The following is a 24,058-nucleotide window of genomic DNA, read 5'->3' on the forward strand; positions in this document are numbered from 1 at the left end:
GGTGTCATATACAGTGGACATTATGGTTTCCTACACAATGTCTTTTCCCTAGTCAATTTGAATTTACTATTTTAACCAAGTATATCTTTGATGGTTGACCACACTGTCACCCCTACTTTCAGTCTAAGGAAGGTTGTATGTTGGCCCCCTTGGCTTTTTACAGGATAAATACAGTATACCTGATGACCTTGGGGAGGCAGAGTGTAGCATAACAAAAAGCATTCTTACATTAGTGTAAATCTAGTTGACATGTGTACATGTACCAAATACGACACAGGGACCTGGAAATTTGTATAAGAAACAGCACAGGGACCTGAAAATTTGTACCAGATACAGCACAGGGACCTGAAAATTTGTACTAGTTACAACACAAAAACCTTTAACATCGGTAAAAATTACACCCCAAGTTTTAATTACATAGAGTTCTAAATAAAAGTTGCTATACAATTAATGGAAAATCAGGCTATACAGTAACTATAGAAAGACTTTTAAATTGATACAACTGTTTTACAAAAAAAAAACAGAAAACAATTTCAATCATTGCATTCTCATTTAATAATTCAATCTGATCTACATGCCTGACATGATACAAATTGTGAGTTAAACATCCTTTTACTAATAAAAGAGCAACCTACAAATAGGATCTTGGCTTAGATGTTTGATTATCAAAAATAATGACCTTGAATTTAGATGGACTGGAACTGTATGAGGTTTCGCACGCTGACATCACAATTTAGATTAGCTTCTGTTATATGTACATGTACCACAACATAGATATATCGATGTAATACATGGTATTAGTACTACATGACATATCAAACATCTTACAATGTACAAGAGCTTTATGGTAGTCACAATTCACTCTTATAAAGGTTAGACTAGGGACTGTATTCATCATAATTAGCACAAAGCTTCCCAGATTTCACAGCAAGAGAGATTTTAGGAACAGAAAGGTACGACAGGAAAGATGTGTAGTGATTGGTAGTACACCAGTGGTTTTTACCCGAGAGATTACACCTAGCAGAAATTGGGGAACACAGATTCCTGAATTCTGTGCCCTTACATAAAAAATATTTGATTAAAAGATTTTGGGAATTATGATGGCTTCATTGGGAAATACAAAAAGAATACATATTGTATATAGAATGTAGACAATTGTGAATACAGCTTATATTTGGATCCAAAAGTATGTGTATTATATACTGTTGGGAAAGTATTATATACTGTTGGGAAAGTATTATATACTGTTGGGACACTTTCCCAAACTAATCGTATTAAATAACAAGAGAACTGCGGGGTAGAACAATACATGTACACCACTGGAATGCCATATAGTGTCATATACTGCCTTACTTTGAAATAAGATTGCATCACCTTAAGAATGGCTAGGTGGCATGCTATAACCCTCCCCTTTCATTCCATGTAAAAATTAAGTCAGTGGTTACTTTTCTTACAGTTTGAGGAATACAAGTTATCAGTGATTAGTCTTAAACTCGTTCCACACAACTTGATATGATTACAAGTAAAGCCTACCAAGCTTCAAAGAAATCGGTAGAAAACTGTAGATGATCTCTGGACAAAAAAAAGCTAATGAATAATAAATGTGGTTCAGGGAAACACAATTACATATGATTATAATGCATACCAAGTTTCAAACCAATTGGTGGGAAAATGTAGGAGATCTCGGGACAAACTAAAGTTTATGCAGGATGAATGATGCCACACCATAATATTCCTGTCAAATTTGACAGGCATATATTTGTCTGCTAATTTACCAATTTTCTTCAGAAGCACAAACAAGTGTAGAGAAAAATAAAGGAGAGGATGCTAGTAGTCACAGAAAAATGGTAGATGTTCCAGCTAAATTGTGTAATAAAATATTGATGAAGTATCAATTTCACCTCCATACATATGCCCATCCAGTAAAGTTTTAAAGAACGTTTTTAGCATTCAGCATGTAAGTACTATAGTGTCATTGTAACATCAATTAATTATAATAAATAGGAATTTTGATTTCTGACACTGTCAAGGAAATGTTGCTCGACATTTATATACTTACATTAAAAGTAGAACTATGTACAAGAATTCAGCACATCACATTAAAATTGAACATTACAAACCATTCTATAACTGTAACAGTAGAGAAATGTGGTACACTTGTATTTCCAACAGTAAAATATACATGTTTACATAACATAGAATTCTTCCAAATCTAAAAATACAAATATGCTAGGTTTTGCCTGCTGCTGCCTTCATTCAAGTTAGGATCAGTAAAATATCTACCCAACAGGAGGACTCCAAGTATGGGAAACAGGTTACTACCACCAATATAAGTTAATTAGGACAGTATCATGTAGCAAAATTGTCTCCCCTGCCTATCATGCATAATATTTTTAATTGGTGGAGCCCTCTTGTAGGATGTGTGTATATATTTTACTAACTGGAATAGCTCTATGAATCTTCTAATATATAGGAAAGTTACATTTTAAATGAAAACTATTAATGGTAGTCTTGGTTTTGCTGTAACAAATGTCTATACAAGTGTAGATATGTCATCTGCTATATAACACTGATCAATAAAAAAAGCTATGCTAATACAAAATATCTCTGAAATTCTGTCATAGGGTCTGCATCTGTAGTAGCCAAGTACTTGTTCATTTATGCAGACAATCTGGATCATATATTTTTAAATGTAAAATTTCCAGCATAAATCCTGACTGACCTACTACATGTAACTATTCACAGGCCTTGACGTCTTTGTTGTGGCTCTCCAGAATGTGAAGTAAGATCAACAGGTCATTTAGACTGCACTATGATCTGTACTATATCATAAACATTGTACTCTTATTAACTCTTAATGTACAATGACAAATCTTCTCAACGTGCAAATTCTATAACAAATTCATTCAACATTGAAGCCATTTTTACAATGTAAATTGCAGCAAAACATGTTTGGGTCCCTTAACATTCAATTGAACACAGCCTATGTCTTTATTTTTTGTGCACCAAGGCCATCAGGTCTTTGGTTTCGTTTCCTGGTCACTAACATTTCGAATATATATTGCATCCTCTGGTATGTCCTTGATCTCGTCCGCCTCGTACATGTAAGATGTGGCTATAGCCAAAGCCTGCCCATCATTGCTGAAGGCAAGGGAGGAGATTCCATTGGGGTATCTGTAGTAAAGAAATACAGGTAAGTTTTGGCCTATCGAGATTCTCAAATGTATGGGACTGTTAGGAAATACTTTTGCAAGAACAATGAAAAAATTTGGCATGTGAAGTAATATTTGAGACAACTTGGTTTGATTCCATCAGAAAACCATCTAATATGTCACACTTTTTTTTAAACATTCAAAATGTTGTTATCTTATCTTGAGTTGTACAGGTATGGGATAGTGTGAGAAAACATTACTATTGTGTAACATGAGAAGCAATGTATTCTCCAAGAAAGAAGTTGTTCCTGTTATGACTTTTAAAAGATAATATAACGCATGTTTACCTATGGAACTGACAGAGGCGTTTCTTGTTGAAGCCGTCCCAGATATTTACAAATCCGTCAGAGCCTCCAGAAGCGAAAGTGTTGTGTTGGGTGTGAAATGCTATTGCATTGACTGGATAGATAGATTCAATTCCGTTCTCCTTTATTCGGTGACATTTGAAGGCATACTTCTTCTTCTGTACCTCAGGGCTGGGATCAAGGTACTCAACAGCTACACGGCCTGAAAGTATATCACACAATGCTGTCATGCAAAAAATTTCTCATTGAAAAACATAAAGAACAATTGTCTAGAGTTCACAGACATAAATGAATTTCATACAAAACTAACTTGATGTAATATTTAGAACAGGCATGATGTCCCTTACTTGCCCCTGCTAAAATAGTAATAGTCACCTTGACCTTGACCCAAAAACCCTGAAACTCAAACTTGATCTGTAGCTACTAATACTGAAGTTACATACCAACTTTCATCCAAACATACCTTGAAGTATAGCTGAGGAAAGTGTGGAAAAATTAATGAACAGACAGACAGACAGGGAGGAAACCTATAGTCCCCCATGGCTTCATCGGAAGGGGACTGACAAGGCAGTTCAGTGAATTACATTCATATACATGACCCACCACCTCGGTAACTTGACCTCAGTTAACCTATGCTCCACGTATATGCTAAAGTGTGGAAGGATGAAGAACAGATGGACACAATGCAATCCTATAGTTTTAACCCCCTCCCTACCATTCCTCAGTTAAATTCCTCCTGTGGGACTATCAAGGCTCCTTGTTTCTCCATAATAAATTCTATTCTGTATATTTTACCTTCTATTGAGCTGAGGACGTAGCCTTGTTTGTTGGGGAAACATCGAATACAGCGAGTCTGGTACTTGAGGCTGGATTCCCTTCGCTGCTGAACATAGCCCATGTTACGAAGATCCCACACCAATATCCTGCGACCTGCTGTCCCTACCACCAGCCGGTCACCACAAACTGACATGGTGTATACCTACAAAAAAAACATAACAAGTCATAATTCCACTATTCCAGCATAATTTACAGTCACTAAGAGTATTAAGAAACACAGTAAAATTCAAATAGCTCAGAAACATTTGATCTAGACTTTCAGGTATCAACCATTGGCCAACTGAAGAATAAACTAGCTTGTGATGTTTGTTTGTTTTTGTTTAACATCCTATTAACAGCCAAGGTCAATTAAGGACGTGCCAGGTTTTGGAGGTGGAAGAGAGCCAGAGTACCCGGAGAAAAACCACAGGCCTACGTTCAGTACCTGGCAACTGTCCCACGTAGGTTTCGAACTCGCATCGGTACACCTTAACCACTCGGCCACCGCGGCCCATTTGTGATGTTGCCTTTAAGCTACCTAGCTAATCACTGACAGTGTACACCTGAATTCATATAACCATCAGCCAGTTCCAGGATACTTCACCCTTTGTAACAGGTTCTCTGTTTTGTTATTTTGTATTGTCATATCTCTATTTTGTAATCTTTATATCAAAACTGATGAAATTTTACTTACGTAAAAAAAATATTACAGTTAACCCTTAAATAATTTAATTTTGCTTGTATTATTTACATTGGCTCAAAAAATTATGTTATCATCTCATAACATAAAAAAAACAAGAGGCCCATGGGGCCTGTATCGCTCACCTGGTTGGATTTGACCAAATGTCAAAATAATGTTCATGTTCAATTCCTTTTGTTTGTTAACCTCAAACAATGCTATATATGGTTATAGTGCGGGGATCCCAACATGCATTTATAACTTTATGACTAGTAGCGATTTAAAGGAATTACCTCTATTTCCCCTATGGGGCCCCGCCTCTTTGGCCCTTCGGGGGTCAGAGTCATCATTTATGCAAAATCTGTTCCCCTTCCCGCAAGAATGTTTCTGACCAAATTGGGTTCAAATCCATTCATAACTTTATGACTAGTAGCGATTTGAAGGAATTACCTCTATTTCCCCATTAGGCCCCGCCCTTTTGGCCCCTTGGGGGTCAGAGTCATCATTTATGCAAAATCTGTTCCCCTTCACATAAGAATGTTTCTGACCAAATTGGGTTAAAATCCATTCATAACTTTATGACCAGTAGCGATTTGAAGGAATTACCTCTATTTCCCCATTAGGCCCGGCCGCTTTGGTCCCTTGGGGGTCAGAGTCACCATTTATGCAAAATCTGTTCCCCTTCCCCCAAGAATGTTTCTGACCAAATTGGGTTCAAATCCATTCATAACTTTATGACAAGTAGCAAATTGAAGGAATTACCTCTATTTCCCCATTAGGCCCCGCCCCCTTTGGCCCCTCGGGGGTCAGAGTCACCATTTATGCAAAATCTGTTCCCCTTTCCCCAAGGATGTTTAAATTTTCATTGCGGCTATGAATACAAGTAGCTAGCTACATATCCCGTGGCGCGCGTAGCGGTAGCGCGCCTCGGAGGATATGTAGCTAGCTACTGGTATTTATAGCCGCAATGAAAATTTTAAAAATCTATTCAATTCATATATTTACATAACCTTGATTTAAAAAATTTATATCGAGAAAACGAAAAATTTTATTAAAAAGAAATATTTGTCATGTATACGACGAAACGCCAAATTGTTAGAACAGCTGGGAGATCCCGCCTATGCACCACGCCATTGTTTAAATGTCGTTCCGCATTTTCCAGTCTTTTTTGTTTAATTTTGTATAAAACAAAAAGAAAGAAGTATTAAAGTAAAAATAATATTAAATACAATCATTCAATTCAAATCATATTTATTTTATGTGAACAAATTGCAACAAAAACACAATATTTTCATAATTGAAAGGCGGACTATTTTTTTGATGGCGTATTAATATGACCCGATTAATCAGGTGATTTGCACGAGAGACAATGTTTTCATACGGTTTTCATAGTGTATTCATGGTCATATGTTTGTTGTTTTCACTTGGTATGTTCATATCAGCAAACCACATTAGGAATGTAAATATAACTTTATGACTAGTAGCGATTTAAAGGAATTGCCTCAATTTCCCCACAAACATAACAGCACTGGTCTGGTGAATAATCACCTTTGCCAGATAGAGACAGGTTTAAAAGTGGGACATGTACATGACAAATGTTATATTCTTATAGGTTAAAACCGTTTTTTTAAAGCATTTATCATACAATTTAGATAGAAAACCACTTTAAGAAGTCTTATTTTATTTGTGTGGTAAGTGAAATATTTGTGAGGCTATCAAACAAAATTAATGTTAATTTTTCTTAAGTACCATATAAGAATGTTTAGACAATAGAAATAAAACAAACATGCTGGGTATTGCTACTGCCCCCCCCCCGCTAAAAATAGTAAGTGACCTTGACCCAAAAACCCTGAAACTCAAACTTGATATGTAGCTACTCATACTGAAGTTACATACCAACTTTCATTAACATACCATGAAGCATGGCTGAGAAAAAGTGCAGAAAACTGAGTGGACGGACAGACGGACGGACGGGGAGAAAACCCCAGTAGGGGAACTATAATAATCTCCACAAATAAAACATAACAATTACACATGTATATGCAAGTTGTAATTTAGTGGTCAACAGCAAAATAGTAGAGCCTTTAAAATATATTTTGACACCGGTACCATCTACCATAACAAACCTAGCAAATTGACTTACAATAATAAAATAACATATAACACCTGGAGACTTATACGTTGTATATACCTTATCTGGTTGGCTGAAGGAGCCTGCCCCACAAGGTGTCCGCGGGTCCCATAGTTTCACTGTCGAGTCCCAGCTTCCTGTGATGACCACATTTACGCTGGGACAGTACTCTACACATCTCACCGCTGAGTCATGTGTGCCCACAGTAGTTCCTGAAGAGGAGGTAAAATACAGTCAGTGTTAGACTCTGTATCAAAATATATATAATTGTTAAAATATGTTATATGCTCCTCTTTTTCACATCACTGTAAATAATTTTGCATGTAGTTAAAACAATTAGTAAACCTGGTGAATTTTGCTCTCTTAAAAAACAGCTGCAACTCACTTAAATGTGGAGGCATGCATATTGCACGTAAGAATATCTACATACATGTTAGTCGTGTGAAATTGATGTACATGTATATCATATAAACTTCTTAATAAAAATTGTTTAAAGAATTACAGACGTGGATATTCTATACAAGAGGTCACATTACCATAATTTCCTGCATATACCCATAACTCTACAGGTCTATTATTGGTTCTATACAACTTTTAACATCTGAAGATCATAGATGTCATTTTTATGGGCTATCTAGAGTGAAGCAGGCTACTTGCATTTTCTTTAACACATATATACCTATGCAAGGTAAACTTTACATTGTTTCTCAATGAGACCAGTAACCTTGACCTTTTAAGACTTATTTTAATGAAAATGATATTCACCTGAATTGGTGTTAAAGTCGAACATCATAACAGTATTGTCCAGTCCTCCACTGTAAGAATGTACAGCATCCTGAAACATTTCAATTTGTGAACGAGCCTTCAAATATAAAGTGATCCAATATGTAAGAAAATGGATATATACATGTACATGTATAAAATCTTTACTGGAATTTACCTAGATAATGTCAGAAATATTAATTTTTTTTTTTTTTAGTTTTCTGCAGAGTTTCAGGAGTAGTTCTTGGTCATGAATATTAATGTAACAGAGTTTCAAGGTTTTGAAAATCGATTCTCCTGTATGAATTATAGTGTTGGAAATCACTATCAAATTTGTTATTGAAAATCATGAACAGAATAGGAAACATCTACAAAAAGCATTCATCAAAATAGGGGAAAATATTACAAATATGTTTTAAACATCTAGCTTTGTTTTAATGCATTTTGATGTAAATTCACCAGTGCCTTTGTTTATTTATTCATTGTTCAATTCCATTGTATTTGTAAATCCCTAACTCTTTTGTTTACTTTGGATATTTACCAAGAAACAAATTCTAACTATGACATAGTAAAACTTACATGAAAGCAGCAGTCTAGTACTGGAGCTGGATGCTGGTAAGAGAGTCGCATATTGTTGGCCACAACATCATACAGACGAACTGAAGTGTCCCAGGATGACACCAGCAGAAACTGACTTGAATTCGGACCAAATTTTGCCGCTGAAATTCCATCTGTTGGAGGGTTCTTTAATTTGAATTCATTTGGTGTTTCCGCCATCTAAAATGAATAATATTATTTTCAAGAGAAACTTTACAATAAATACTTAATACAGGAGTAGTTTGATGTGATAGAAATATAGCTGGCTGCTGCAGGTGATGATGAGGTCATGATCATATATATATACTCAATAGAAAAACAGATGATGGGGATGACTATAATAGCTATATAGTCTAGTGATTGTGAGTTGTGACTGAATAATAGTCACTATCATTCAGTCACAACTCACAATCACTAAGGCTGTAGACACAAGACACTTGATTTTATGTTCTGTCGAAATTTTATAAACATATATATTCTTTATTTTGGAAAGACACAGATCAAAACAAAGTACCTTATACTGTACAGTAATGCAGTATGCAAAAAGAGAAATGTTATGTTACAAATTAAATATAAAGCATCAATATATATCACGGTACACTCTTTTCAGGTCATGCTTTTCTTATTCTTTTTTTTTTTATATCAAGTGAATATCAAGTAGGATGGACTTGTATACGTATGTAGCAGGCATACTGTATGCTATACAGCAAGTAAATTGAACAGGTCGGGGAAACCCCGAGATCGGCGTATAATACCTCGATCGGCCTATTATACGCCGATTGAAGTATGGATTTGTTACTAAAAATAGCTCAAATCAATTTAAACTCATCTTTTTAAAAAATTCTATCCAAGTCGCATTTATTTAGGCATTAAACATTATACAAATACAAAAATTAAATTTATTTGAGTGCGGGAAAGAACTGAAAACAGATGTAATACTTCCGGTCTATATGGCCTATGTTACGATGGTAGTGTTACTACGGCGGCATCAAGTTTCTAAGTAGCCACTGCTTCCATTAAACATATTTCAGCAAAATATTATTTATTTTGTCATAAATTCATGCGACTTGGATAGAAAATTTTAAAAAGATGAGTTTAAATTGATTTGAGCTATTTTTAGTAACAAATCCATACCTCAATCGGTGTATAATAGGCCGATCGAGGTATTATACGCCGATCTCGGGGTTTCCCCGACCTGTTGAAGTTGTTTTGAATTCAACACATTGAGTAATGGCGGAGGTACATGCATGTAATGCTAACTAAAGCAGTTCAAATATATAAAGTGGACTTGATACACAATTCTACTTTTTCTGTATATGGCTGATTTGATATCACTCTTCATAATCATAATTTACATATATATGCGTATGTTACAAGGTATATTGTTTATAAATATCTGTTTCTTGAAAAGCCGGTTACAAACATCAGCCAGAAGCACAATGTCACAAATCATTTAATAAACCAATAGGACTACTGTAGTCAATGTTATGTGCATTCATTGTAAACACCCCATATCAAATAATATATCATTTACTTACCATACAAATAGATATTTTAACAGCAAAATGAGTTGTCAAATGCCGCGTTTTTAAAACAGGAAATAGCTATTTGATTGTAAGTTTCGAAATGGAAGTCGTTTGGTTTTTTTCCGGTTTGTTATTAAAAAGCTGTATTATTTAAGTATATTATGCACTTATTTATTTTACAACAATGGATAACTTATTTATGCATTCCAGTAATAGGAATTGAATGCATTATTTTTTTTTGAGATATTTGACAAAATAATGACGTAATTTAGGTAGCCAATCACAAGTACGATCAAAACGAAAGTAGAAAACCACCTCCTCGTCGTTGAGGCGTCGTTACGGAGAAACCCATTGACGATTCTCAGTCGTCTTTCATTCGATGCTTTTCAGCTGCAAACTAATCAAGCTATATGGTTTATTGAATTGTAGAGGACAACTCCAAACTGCTAAAGACTCTCTGGATTGTTGGTAAGTATTCAAACGAAAGTTTATCATGGTAGGAATTGTCCTTTTAAAAACTGGAAAAAAATGCACAATAGGCAAAGTTCAGATTGGAATTGTTAAATTCGCAGTATTTATATAAAGAATAACCCGATGATTTACGTGATAATGTTATGTTAAGATAACCGATCAAGACATATTACTAGATATATTACAAAATATTAAAAATATTGATATTAATGAAAAATTTGAGTTTTTACTTTCGTTTTTGATTTTCATGCATATGTGTGTGCGTTTATAGAGTGTTGGTCACTTTTGATATTGTTCATCTAACTAAAGTTCCAATCTATACATTATTTAACAAAACATTAACACAATAAAAAATGATAATTTTAAATATATAGTTTTGTAACTATATGTGTTTGAAACCAGTGTTTAACCTACATTTGTACTTTCGTTTTCAGTAGATTATGGAGACATTTTAATTGAGCTCTATCTCAAATTCCACTCGTGCTATCATAGTCGTAGCATGTTTACTGCTACATGTATATATGTTTTATAAAGATGAAGCAAGATCAAAGTTTAAAAATAAAGCAATTGCCAATATTATTTACATGTATAATAAAAATATGTTTTTAGCCTATCTGTTGAGCAATATACTTCCTCCTTATGATTGATGCTTTCAAAATGTCAAAATATATTTGTAAATGAGGAACATTGAGATGTGATTTGGTCATTTAAGAAAGAGAGAGAAGTGAGATGCAATGAATATGATGATAATAATAATAATGATTGATAATAATAATATAATTGTAGCGAAATAGCCGGGGAACTATAATCAAAGTCCCGCAGCCCTCGGTAGATGTCCTCGAGGTAGCGTCAGACACCTGCCACAATACCTGAGTTTAGAATTAAATAGTATGGGTCGTCGAGAAACACAATTCAACACCGTCGTAAAGTTTCAGTCTATGTATTCAGCAACATCAGCAGTGTACAGAGCATATATAAATGGCAACACCGCTCTCGCTTTCATCAGCATACGTAGCAACATCCAGCAAAGTAACACCTAGGCACTCCAACTCGATCTCTCCCTCGAACTTCAACTAACTCTCTGAACTCCACGAACTCCCTCTACTGAACTTCGACTCCGCTCTTGCTTTCAGTTATCCCTTTTATACGAAAACCTGCCGGAGCAGTGCCGGAGCGGTGCACACCTGTGCTGGAGCCTTCCGCTCCGGTGACTTAAATGTGTAAATAACAATGTACATATAACACTTAGAAAAACAATTAGCCGCGAGTAAATGTTGACCATGTGTAGTAAAGATGGGGCATCGCTAGAGCTCCCAGACAGGTCCAGCCATTTGTAGTGGGTAATAGGGATGAGAGGCGATTAATACCTCTCTGACAGGGGGTAATAAACATGAACGGGAGCCTGACAGACGATTACTGCCACGGGCGTGGTGAATTGATTACTTCACGGGATATCATCCCGACGTGTCCCCCCCCCATCTAATTACCAACGGTCAACAGATTGACGGGCTATTAAAATTCCTAAAGCAAAGATGGTATAACAGAAAATAGAAACATACTACACTAGTATAGAAAAATACTACACTATGATAATAAATCAGTGCATATTTTAAAACTATTGACAGAGTACTGAAATGAAAAACGAAAATCTGTAACCCTGACAAAATATCGAAATATTGAAAAAGAAACAAATGTTCAATGCTTAAAATAAAAGGTATACAAATAACATGTTCTTCTGATATTCTTAATTACCTTTGGCTGAACTATAGCTTTGCTAAATTATACTAATTGTAATGTTAAATATTAATACTTTATTGACATTAATTATTTTGATGTTATACAAGTGTATCAGGTACAATGTACGTCACAATAGATATAAAATGGTGCATGATTGTTTCTAGAGAAAAAAAAATACTGTCAGAGCCAAAATTCTTATACTTATTCATAAATAGAAAAAATTTCAGTTTTCACATAATTCTCAAACCATTTAATTATATGACGTTATAAACAAAATCTTATTACACTTGTGATTATCTCATCTGGAATTGTTAACGTAAACTTTATTTATTTTACAACAATTTTGAAAAAAAAATCACCAACTTAACTTATATTAATCACTTTTGTTGGCCCGGATGTGGGTACGTATTAATCACTTTTGTTGGCCCGGATGTGGGTACGTATTAATCACTTTTGTTGGCCCGGATGTGGGTACGTATTAATCACTTTTGTTGGCTCGGATGTGGGTACGTCTTACTGTGGGAGGAAACCCGAATACCGAGGGAAAACCCATGTGGTCAAGCAGGTGACCACATACTTTTTCGCGTCCAATCGGGGAATCAAACCTCAATCACCTGGTACCACTGTGGCACCTGACCACTTGCATCTCATCTGGAATTTCATAAGCAAGTCCAATAATTTGAAATCTACCACTTAATTATCTATAAAAACCTGTGACATCCGATATCAGAGTTATTGATCTTGTTAGATAAAGCCAAATCTTTGATACAATGTCTGACATATCATTGTACTTTGATGGTCATAAATTGAATCAATATCATCATTAAGGAGGAATGTAACAAATAGAATAGCTGAGTATGAAGTACAAATGTAGTTTAAAAAAGATTTAAGGATCTGAGATTTCAGTCACATTGAAGTCTCGTTTCGATCTTACATAAAACGTTTTGTAATATATAACCAAAAAAATGGCTGTTTTATAGCAAGATTGTATCTGAAAAATGTGTCAAAATTTCAGACTTCTTATTTAAGTAGATTTGATTTTAGAAGAATTTTAAAAAATAGTTCACTTTGAAAATTGCTGTCTCTTGCATTTTGTGTAAGGCTCAACATTTTTGGACTTAACTGTTTTTACTAATACCATCATTGCATTGGCAATTTTGAATGTTTTTTATTCATTTTTGCTGCAAAACTTTGCAATGTACAAGTCAATGAAAATAATAAACAACAAAGAGGGAAATTACTCCGGTTTTGCATTTTATTTTCATATTTTATTAGTGTAAATGGAGCACTTAAAAATATTTTCCCGAAAAAACTGAAAAATAATTAATATTAGTTCAGGACAAAAAAGTAAGCACACTGACCCCACATTTTTTTCAGTTTTAGAAAGAAAAACCTTTTCCCATTTGATCTGCAAAATATCTTAAAAAGTTTTTCAGCAGAATTTTTTATATTGGGGAGCATATTTATTTAAATCTAGCAAAAATGGTGAAAATTGAGTATATTATGCTTCAAAATTTAGTGGTAGGGGTTACATGAATTGCTATTCTGGTTAAAAAATAATTGGCTAGAACTTTTAACACCTAAATTTAAAAAGAATATGCTTGTTTTGTCAATTCCAAGAACATTCATACATATCTGATAACACCTTTTCAGAAATTGTTTTGATTTGTTGTGTGTGGTCAAAACAGCAGAATTCAGGTAAAATCACATATCATGTCAAATTTTAATCTTTGATCCACCATAGCTCAAAAAACGAACACACCGAAATATGATTTTATTTTTTCATTTTTTTTTATATCTCTGTATTCTCCCCATTAAATGAGGTATAATATTTAAAAAGTTAGTCATCAGAAAATTTTGACTTTTCACCAGAGCTGATCCTTAACATGATTTTGAAGTGATAAGGTTTTAACTCTTCTGTTATTTTGACAGTTTATCTTAGAAACTCACAGTTTCTATTTTTTTTTTTTTTTTTCTAGATAATTTGTGATGTCATCTGATGAAAGCAAAAATACTGAGGATGCTGCTCAGGAGCAGCGTAGCGAGTCCACTACAGGAGGAACTGCTGAAAGAGGGACGAGGTCAATTATATCTCAGATAGAAAAAAGACAGTCAAATCGGCAAAGGTCTGATAAACAGAAAGACAATGTCGGCAATGCTTGGACTTCTGCTTTACGAGGATGTATTCCAAATTATCCGGAAAGTATGTATAGTACAAATGAAAATTTAGAAATTAGAAGAGAAGAATCAAGTGATAGTCTGACAATGGAGGAGAAAAGTGATGATGATGATATGAAAGGAGATATATATGTTATACCACCTTTAAAAAAGCCACAACCAATCCCTCCAAAACCTCCTGAGAAACAAAAATATACTGATATGGCTGAGGAACCTCTGACAGCCGCCGTTCAAACAACTGCAGGTGGCAACACCAACATACAGTCACCTGAAGGTGGCAGCACCAACATACAGTCACCTGAAGGTGGCAGCACCAACATTCAGTCACCTGAAGGTGGCAGCACCAACATTCAGTCACCTGAAGGTGGTAGTGCCAGCATACAGTCACCTGAAGGTGGCAGCACCAACATTCAGTCACCTGAAGGTGGCAGCACCAACATTCAGTCACCTGAAGGTGGCAGCACCAACATTCAGTCACCTGAAGGTGGCAGCACTAACACACAGTCACCTGAAGGTGGCAGCACTAACACACAGTCACCTGAAGGTGGCAGCACCAACATACATCAAACTGAAGGTGGCAGCACCAACATACATCAAACTGAAGGTGGCAGCACCAACATACATCAAACTGAAGGTGGCAGCACCAACATACAGTCACCCAAAGGTGGCAGCATCAATATACATCCTATTGAAGGTGGCAGCACCAACACACAGTCACTTGAAGGTGGCAGCACCAACATAAAACCACCTGAAGATAGCAGCACCAACATAAAACCACCTGAAGGTGGCAACACCAACATAAAACCACCTGAAGTTGAAAGTATTGAACTTGATTCCAAGGGAAGACCTGATAAGAAAACTGAGGAAATGGAAAGATCACAAATGAAACCACCTGAAATTCTTTCTGACAGGCCTAAACTGTTAAGATTTATTGTTGATGGAGGATCAGTTCCAGAACGATCAAGATCTGCAGACAGGATCATACCAAAGAAATTTGACGAAGATACTAAATCTCTAGATATGCAGCCTTCGACTAAAGACGTTTCTTCAGGAGTTGTACTGGAGAAAAGAAAATCTATCCAGGAAATGTTGCATATATTTGAAAAATCAGAGCCAAGTAAACCTGTACCCAAACAGAGGCCAGATCCTAATAAAGACAAATCAAAAACACCAAGCCCTGACAAAGACTCATTTAGGCCGTCAGGCTCTGAAAAGCAGACTCAAATCTCTGACAAGAAAAATACCTTTGACTGTGACAAAGATACATCCAGGACCCCAGGCAACACTGCTGGTGGGCATCCATTAAATGAGGAAATAGATAAAGATAGAGAGGAGGAGGAGGAGGAGGATAGTTATGAAACTGCAGAAGAAGATCAGAATGAAGATAGCCAGAGAGACTCCAGAGAAGTAGAGGGAGCTACAGTCTTTCCTTCTCAATCTGTTGTCCAGTTAACAACTTCACAAGGGACAGACATCAGTGACAACGACGTTGCCAGCATGCGGTCTGATACCTCAGAGGGTCTAGGCTCAGATAATATAGAAAGTGTGACAAGAAGTTATGTTATGGCTAATTCAGCAGCTTCAAGTCTAAATCAGCCTCCATCTCAGCCTGCTCAACAACAACCTGTTATACTTGAAGGGGACCAGTCAATAATACAGGAAAACACTGAACTAGACGACCAAGGAGCTACTCCTGTACCAACAGTACAGCAACAAACCGTCCCTCAACAAGCTACATCAGTAACAGAGACGATATCGCAACATATGGAACAGCAAGGTAGACATGGACCCACACCACCAACTGAAAGTCATCATATCCACCAAGAAAACCCCCCTGAAGTTCTAGTTATGTATGGAGGACAATACCAAAGTCAAGGAGAAAAGGAATTTCATCAACAGGCAGTACATGAAGAACAATATCAAGATCAACATTTTCAGTCACCATATTCTCAAGGTTACCCAACTCAGCCACCTCACTCTCAAGGTCAACCAACTGAGCCACTTCACTTTCAAGGTCACCCATCTCAGCCCCCTCACTCTCAAGGTCAACCAACTCAGATACTACAGAGTGAAGGTTACCCAACTTGGACACATCACTCTCAAGGACATCCAAATCAGCCACCTCAGCAACTAATACAGCCACCTCATTTTCAAGGTCAGCCAACACAGCCACCACACTCTCAAGATCAAACTTTTCAGCCACCACACTCTCAAGGTCAAACTTTTCAGCCACCACACTCTCAAGATCAAACTTTTCAACCACCACACTCTCAAGATCAAACTTTTCAACCACCATATTCTCAAGGTCAACATCAATATTTTTATCAACATCAGCATCTGCAGCATTACTCTGGAATGTTGGATGGAAACTTTGGAAAGATATCCCCACAACAACACCATATGTATGATCCCCAGCACTATCACATGTATGGCCCACCTGGAGTTGACAAACCACACACAATGGAAGAAGATCATTTGCATCAGGAACATGAAAGAGGGACACAAAATCCTCAGGTACACCAACAGAACCCTTCTGCTAAAAAGTTACAGGTGAAACAAGAGAAAAAACCAGAGGAGAAACCAAAGGGTAAACCAAAGGAGAAACCAGAGGGGCAACCGAAGGGACAACCAAAGGGGCAACCAAAGGGGAAACTAAAGGATAAACCAGAGGGGCAACCAAAGGGGAAACTAAAGGATAAACCAGAGGGGCAACCAAAGGGGAAACCAGAAGAGAAACCAAAGGAGAAACCAAAGGAGAAACCAAAGGAGAAACCGGAGGGGAAATCGAAAGGGAAACCAAACATAGGTAAGTACCCCAGTGTTCACATGCTGTAGGCATTTAAATATTCATTCTTCAGTAGACAACTATAAATAAACTTATTATGAAGTCCTGCAAGTAATGACAGCACACTTGTGTGACTTGGATCATTCAGAGTTGTACTACATGTTTAAACTTGTAAAGAAATAGGAACATTTCTTGGAAACATAACTAAGGCACTGATGTAAGATCTCTACAGAAAGTACTTCGTAAAATGACTGAGAGACAGTCAATATGAACTCTTAAAAGTTCAGGAAATTGCTCTTCAAGCTTGTAATAGTTTACTGATTCTGCTTTGAGGTAAAATACTTTCTCAGATATTTTTTAAATATCAGATCAATAGAAATTACAAGTACCCATGAATGATGCGTTCAGCTTTCTTTTCTTTTTATTTACAGATGAAAAAAGGAAAAAAGATGTGGCTAAATCCAAGGTAAAACTCTTTCATTTTGATATCAAACACTGTTTAAGTACTTTATCTTGTATTTCAAATACTCAGTTTTTAGCTTACCTAGTCCAAAGAGAACTGGTGTATTTATGCCATAGTGCATCTATCCGTCAACTTTTCCTTTAAATCTGTATATAAAATAATCTATAGATGTAGATATATAAATAAACATGTTATGATATCTGAAGTCTAACACATTGTATATGTTTCTGTAGTAGATATCTATTATTCTGTTCTATGTCATTGCAGAAGCCAGAAAAATCCTATGTGTGTGTGAAAGGACTGGCTGCCAAAACAGGGTTAGATACACTGTGGCTGTTTCTAGAGAACAAATCAGGCGGTGATGTTGACAAGTCATCCATCTTCTTCACCAGTGACAAGAATATGGCAGTTGCTACTCTCCTTCATACTCCAGCTAGTAAGGGCTACATTGTTATGGTCACTTAACACTCAACTTTACCTTGTAATATCCTTATCAATTTATATATATTTAATGAAACTAGTATTACTTCAAATAATCATTAACAGGGATCAATCTTGGTTTGATCTACTATCATTTATGAGGAGCATTCTACGGTTAGTTAAAATTTCTCCCAGGAAGCTAAAGAAATCCCCTTTGGAGCTAAATATAGCTTGTTTTCAATATAGTTTTTTTTCTTCAAAATTTTCCTCATTGTGATTTTCCTACTGTCAATTTGGATGGTTGAAGATACATTACTTTTCACAATACATTTTCATAATTTCTGTATATTCCAATTTGATTATCAAAAATCTACAATTTGGCTCAAAAACCATGTTTTACTGAAGTTTAAAAGACAATTGTTTTTTCACTATAAGTACTTTTTTCTAGAAATTGATGACAGTTTTTGCCTTAATGACAATTGTCAAATTCTCCCAAAACATCTACAATCTTTCCCTTTTCTGACAAAGAGCAGTTTCCCCAAAAACATAGATTGGTCCCTGATTGAATTTTTTGTCATTTTTCATTAATGATTTTACTGGAACTAAGAATCCCACAAAAAAATGGATTAAGATATATTCCATATTGATATCACTATGGTGACTACTTTATAAAACATTTTCTTTTCAGACTTTGAAGAATTCAAGAAAAAATGCCACCAGAAAAATTTAGAAGGCGCCAGTGTCGAAGTCTGTTTGGTACCAGCTCCAGTCACTGTGATTGTGAGCTCAGAACAACATCTACCTTCCGATAGGGAACTGAAGGCACATTTCGAACAGGACAAGTTTGGAGGGGTCAAAGTAAAAAATATCAAGATGACTGAAGATGGCTGCTACAGAGTGGACTTTAAGGACAATACTGGTAAGCTAAAGGCTATTGGTTCAATTTAATATATTTACATTTAGTACCACAGTCTCTCATTGCCTCATGTATGTCCCATGTATGTCCATTATGTCCTGTCTTATGTCCCATGTATGTCCAGTGTGTCCTGTCTTATGTCCCATGTCTGTCCATTGTACCCTGTCTTATGTCCCATGTCTGTCCATTGTACCCTGTCTTATGTCCCATGTATGTCCATTGTGTCCTGTCTTATGTCCCATGTATGTCCAGTGTGTCCTGTCTTATGTCCCATGTCTGTCCATTGTACCCTGTCTTATGTCCCATGTATGTCCATTGTGTCCTGTCTTATGTCCCATGTCTGTCCATTGTGTCCTGTCTTATGTCCCATGTATGTCCAGTGTGTCCTGTCTTATGTCCCATGTCTGTCCATTGTACCCTGTCTTATGTCCCATGTATGTCCATTGTGTCCTGTCTTATGTCCCATGTCTGTCCATTGTGTCCTGTTTTATGTCCCATGTCTGTCCATTGTGTCCTGTCTTATGTCCCATGTCTGTCCAATATGTCCTATCTTATGTCCCATGTCTGTCCATTGTGTCCTGTCTTATGTCCCATTTCTGTCCAATCTGTCATGTCTTCTTATGTCCCATGTCTGTCCATTGTGTCCTGTCTTATGTCCCATGTCTGTCCATTGTGTCCTGTTTTATGTCCCATGTCTGTCCATTGTGTCCTGTCTTATATCCATGTCTGTCCATTGTGTCCTGTCTTATGTCCCAGTCTGTCCATTGTGTCCTGTCTTATGTCCCATGTCTGTCCATTGTGTCCTGTCGTATGTCCCATTTCTGCCCATTGTGTCCTGTCTTATGTCCCATTTCTGTCCATTGTGTCCTGTCTTATGTCCCATGTCTGTCCAATATGTCCTATCTTATGTCCCATGTCTGTCCATTGTGTCCTGTCTTATGTCCCATGTCTGTCCATTGTGTCCTGTCTTATGTCCCATGTCTGTCCAATCTGTCATGTCTTCTAATGTCCCATGTCTGTCCATTGTGTCCTGTCTTATGTCCCATGTCTGTCCATTGTGTCCTGTCTTATGTCCCATGTCTGTCCAATCTGTCATGTCTTCTAATGTCCCATGTCTGTCCATTGTGTCCTGTCTTATGTCCCATGTCTGTCCAATCTGTCATGTCTTCTAATGTCCCATGTCTGTCCATTGTGTCCTGTCTTATGTCCCATGTCTGTCCATAATGTCCTTTCTTATGTCCCATGTCTGTTCATTGTGTCCTGTTTTTTGTCCCATGTCTGTCCATTGTGTCCTGTCTATGTCCCATGTCTGTCCATTGTTTCCTGTCTATTTCCCATGTCTGTCCATTGTGTCCTGTGTTATGTCCCATGTCTGTCCATTGTGTCCTGTGTTATGTCCCATGTCTGTCCATTGTGTCCTGTCTATGTCCCATGTCTGTCCATTGTGTCCTGTCTTATGTCCCATGTCTGTCCATTGTGTCCTGTCTTATGTCCCATGTCTGTCCATTGTGTCCTGTCTTATGTCTGTCCATTGTGTCCTGGTTTTTGTCCCATGTATGTCCATTGTGTCATCTTTTGGTTGTGGAAATTTTACCTTTCAAGTTGAAACAAGCCTGTCTTTTACGTAAATCAATTCCAGAGTTTTTGAGATGAGTTTTCACACTTTTTCTCATAAATATGAGCTGTGTGATGAACAGTGTCAATATATTATATATAATGGAATTGATTAACCTTGTTAAATAATTTCCATATTACATTAAAACTAATGTAAGATCCTCTATATTCCACATGCACAATGTACTGTATAGCACTTTTAATGTAGGGGGGAGGGGGGAGTCAATGTTTCGTTGAGTTATATTATCATGGAGTAAGGATGCGATACTATATGACACATCTCTGTAATGTTTGTGTACCAGTTGTGTTAATTTTTTCCTGTGTTTAGAATTCCATGATTTTTGTGGAAATGTGAATATAGTGATAATAAAAAACCCACAATCACTATACAGTATTGACTGATGTTTACTTACAGCTTTGGAGAAAGTTTGTCACAGCCCCTACCCACACAGGATACAAGGGACAAGTCTGTGTGTGACCGCACTCTATGAGTGTGAATTCGGGGAGATCTGGGAAATTGACAAACACAAAGTATGCATCCCTGAGGACACTGAACTGACACATGATGACAACCATAAACTGGTACTGGTAAAGAAATATCAACATGTTACGGATTTATTGAAATCAAAACTGAAGCCGAAGCATGCAAAGCTCAAGGTCACAGATCAACTTTGTGTGGAGTGTACAATGGACCAAATGACCGTAGATGTTCGCCGTCTCGTAAAAGTTTGGGAACCAGACATCAAGGAAATCTGGAAGGAATTTATTGATGAGACTGTACAGCAAAGAGAAATTCTGGTCAAATCAGAAGTTTGGAAGCTTCTTATTGATCATATCAGAGAGCACCAAGAGCACACAACTGTTCATGTGGACTACAAGGAGTACCAGGGAGATGTGAGGCTGGTCGTTGTCGGGGTCGAATCAATGTTTAGCACTGTCACCGAAAACATACATCACCACAAAGAATCCATTGAAAATGCTATAGAAAGAAAAAAACAAATCACTACAATCACAAAGAGCTTCAAACCCTTAGAAATCCGACTTCTAGGCCGATTAGAAATCTTAACACAAGTGAACCGTCTGGATGATGATTTAAATGTGACAGGAAATGAAGAGTTTGGTACTATAACTTTTAACGGTGTTATGGAAGATATTGACACAGCTCAAACCGTCATAGCTGAGACGGCACAGCAGTTTCATATATGGACAATTCAGGAAGACAATGAAATGAACAAGGACCAAGTGAGACTCCTACAGAACCCTGAAGTTCTTGAAATGTTAAAAGTGAAGTTTTCAGAACACAAACTGGTTGTAGAATTTGACTTGAAAGGTGATACACTAAAGGTCGGCACAGTGTCACCAATTGCAGGCAAAAACGTGACCAAGATTATACAGGAAACTGTCCTTATTTCTGATGTGCCATTGACAGAAAGAGAAAAGATTGAAGTTCTGAACACTGATGCCTGGAGGCACCTGTGTCGTCAAACAGAAAGACAAAACAATGGTCAAGTTATCATTTCCACAAAGACGGATTATGGATTCTCTGTGGCCTCTATAGATGTTGTTCATCAGGACACCCTGAGAGAACTGTTGGACTTCACAGACGATCACGCCACGTACAATGATACATATGACATGAAGGATGAGAATAAAAGGAAATTTTTTAAAAAACATTACTCACAGGAAATCAAAGAAATGGAATTTGAACTGTCATCCATGTGTGTATCCATAAAAATTCTGGACAAAAGACTGGCTCTGACTGGCACCAGGATGGGCATCAAACAAGCCAAGGACAGACTCATAGAATTCGAGAAAAGAATCGAAACAAAACAACACAACATACAGAAGTATGGTATCAGCACTGTTATTTCCTCCGACAATCCGGATATGTTCTCTGGAATCGAGAATGCTACTTCAACTATTGTAATACAGAAGGATACCATGACCCAAATCTACTCAAGGTCACAGGGGTCAAGTGATGAGGATGAGGATGAAGAGGACTTCTATGGAACCGAGGAAAGTCACACATGGGGCCGAACAGGCCGCAAGGGTCATACAGGTAGGCTGTGTAGAGAATTTAAATCAGAAACAATTACTATTATGGTTTAGCAAACTGAAAGAAAGTACTGTATTTGGAAAAAAAGAAAGAAACTTATTTGAAGTGCTACATCACTAACTAAGAGTAATAATAATGATACACTGAAAACAAGAACAGATCGATAGTTGTATATTTTAATAGAATACCAAAACTTACAGTATTACCACCTTCAAAAAGTTTGAGCTTCTAATTTTCATCTTTTGGATTTAAAGTATTTACATGTATACAGTAAATAATTTATTGCTTAGCCAAGAAATAATTTATAATAATTTATCTTATAAATGAAATTTTTTTAGGAAGCTGTTACATGTATATTTTTTTTTATTTAAGTTTTACTATCAAATTGCTACTTCTTCTTCATGCAAAAGTGGATTTCAACCAAATTTGGTCTGAAACATAATTGGAGGACGGCAATCATAATTTGTATCAATGAGGCTGGTTTAACACCTGGGGACAAGAGGCAAAGCCTCAAAATGTTATCATGCACCACAAATTTGGTCTGAAACATCATTGGGGGACGGAAATCATAATTTATATAATTGTCGAGGCTAGCTCGTTCAATCCCTTGAGAGAGAGTGGCGGGATCTCAAAAGGGGAACTTTGTTGAAATTTTGTTTAAAAGCACTACTCTAGGTATTGCCTGCATTGGATTACAACTAAATTTGGTCTGAAACATCATTGGCGAAAGGCGATAATATTTTATATAAATCAGATTAGTTCTACCCCTGAGGGCAGAGGGGTCGGGCCCTAATAGGGGATCTTTGCTGAAATCTTCTTGAAAACACTACTTCTCCTTCATGCCTGAGTGGATTACAACCAAATTTGGCCTGAAACATCATTAGAAAGGGCAATCATAATTTATATAAATGAGGCTTAAAAGTTAGATTCCTTGGGACAGTGGTAGGGGTTTCAAAAAGTGAACTTTGCTTAAAATTTAACCTTAAAACATTACTCTTCCTTAATGCTTCATTGAATTACACTTCAATTTGGCCTGAAATAATATTGGCAAATGGCAATCATATTTTAAATAAGTACAGTTAGTTTGACGCCCGGGGACAGAGAGGTGAAGTCTTGGCTTTAAATGTTTTTGATGATTATAATGACAAGTCGTTTTCCACTGCTGACCAAAACTATCATTATGAAAATCAAATTCTTGGTATTTTATGGCAAATAATGTGAACATAACAGTTATCATTCTCCATGTTGTAAATCTTAAGTCTGTAGTCAGATAACCATTTAATAGGCCCATGGGCCTCTTGTCGTGAGAAGCAGTATATATACACTAACTGTCAGCTATAAATTGCTATTTGATAGAAATATGTTAACATATTGTCTTGTGGGTAAAATG

General features: G+C 36.5%; 2 protein-coding genes across 2 annotated transcripts in view; one reads left to right on the forward strand and one right to left on the reverse strand.

Annotated features, from left to right (window-relative positions):
* Window positions 1-536: 536 nt before the first annotated feature.
* LOC117339161 (mitotic checkpoint protein BUB3-like) lies at window positions 537-10,130 on the reverse strand. The gene is made up of 7 exons (XM_033900584.1): window positions 10,041-10,130; window positions 8,485-8,682; window positions 7,909-7,978; window positions 7,204-7,355; window positions 4,313-4,496; window positions 3,500-3,719; window positions 537-3,174 (listed from the first exon to the last, which is right to left on the reverse strand). The coding sequence occupies exons 1-7, from the start codon at window positions 10,041-10,043 to the stop codon at window positions 3,015-3,017; spliced, it is 987 nt and encodes a 328-aa protein (XP_033756475.1). The 5' UTR covers window positions 10,044-10,130; the 3' UTR covers window positions 537-3,014.
* Window positions 10,131-10,365: 235 nt separating this feature from the next.
* The window catches only part of LOC117339139 (protein mono-ADP-ribosyltransferase PARP14-like), a 41,621-nt gene continuing 27,928 nt past the window's right edge, over window positions 10,366-24,058 (forward strand). The window contains exons 1-6 of the mRNA XM_033900553.1: window positions 10,366-10,496; window positions 14,216-17,220; window positions 17,631-17,665; window positions 17,930-18,098; window positions 18,771-19,001; window positions 21,028-22,671. Of these exons, the coding sequence (XP_033756444.1) occupies window positions 14,226-17,220; window positions 17,631-17,665; window positions 17,930-18,098; window positions 18,771-19,001; window positions 21,028-22,671 (5,074 nt within the window). The 5' untranslated portion in view covers window positions 10,366-10,496; window positions 14,216-14,225. The remainder of the gene's footprint in view (window positions 10,497-14,215; window positions 17,221-17,630; window positions 17,666-17,929; window positions 18,099-18,770; window positions 19,002-21,027; window positions 22,672-24,058) is intronic.

Source organism: Pecten maximus, chromosome 12 (assembly GCF_902652985.1).
Source record: "Pecten maximus chromosome 12, xPecMax1.1, whole genome shotgun sequence".
Lineage (NCBI taxonomy): Eukaryota > Metazoa > Mollusca > Bivalvia > Pectinida > Pectinidae > Pecten > Pecten maximus.

Coding starts and splice junctions, on each gene's coding strand:
- LOC117339161 (XM_033900584.1), bottom strand. Junction 7,979..8,484: donor TACTAGACTGCTGCTTTCAT/GTAAGTTTTACT, acceptor GAAATGTTTCAG/GATGCTGTACATTCTTACAG. Junction 3,175..3,499: donor CGCCTCTGTCAGTTCCATAG/GTAAACATGCGT, acceptor TCTTTACTACAG/ATACCCCAATGGAATCTCCT.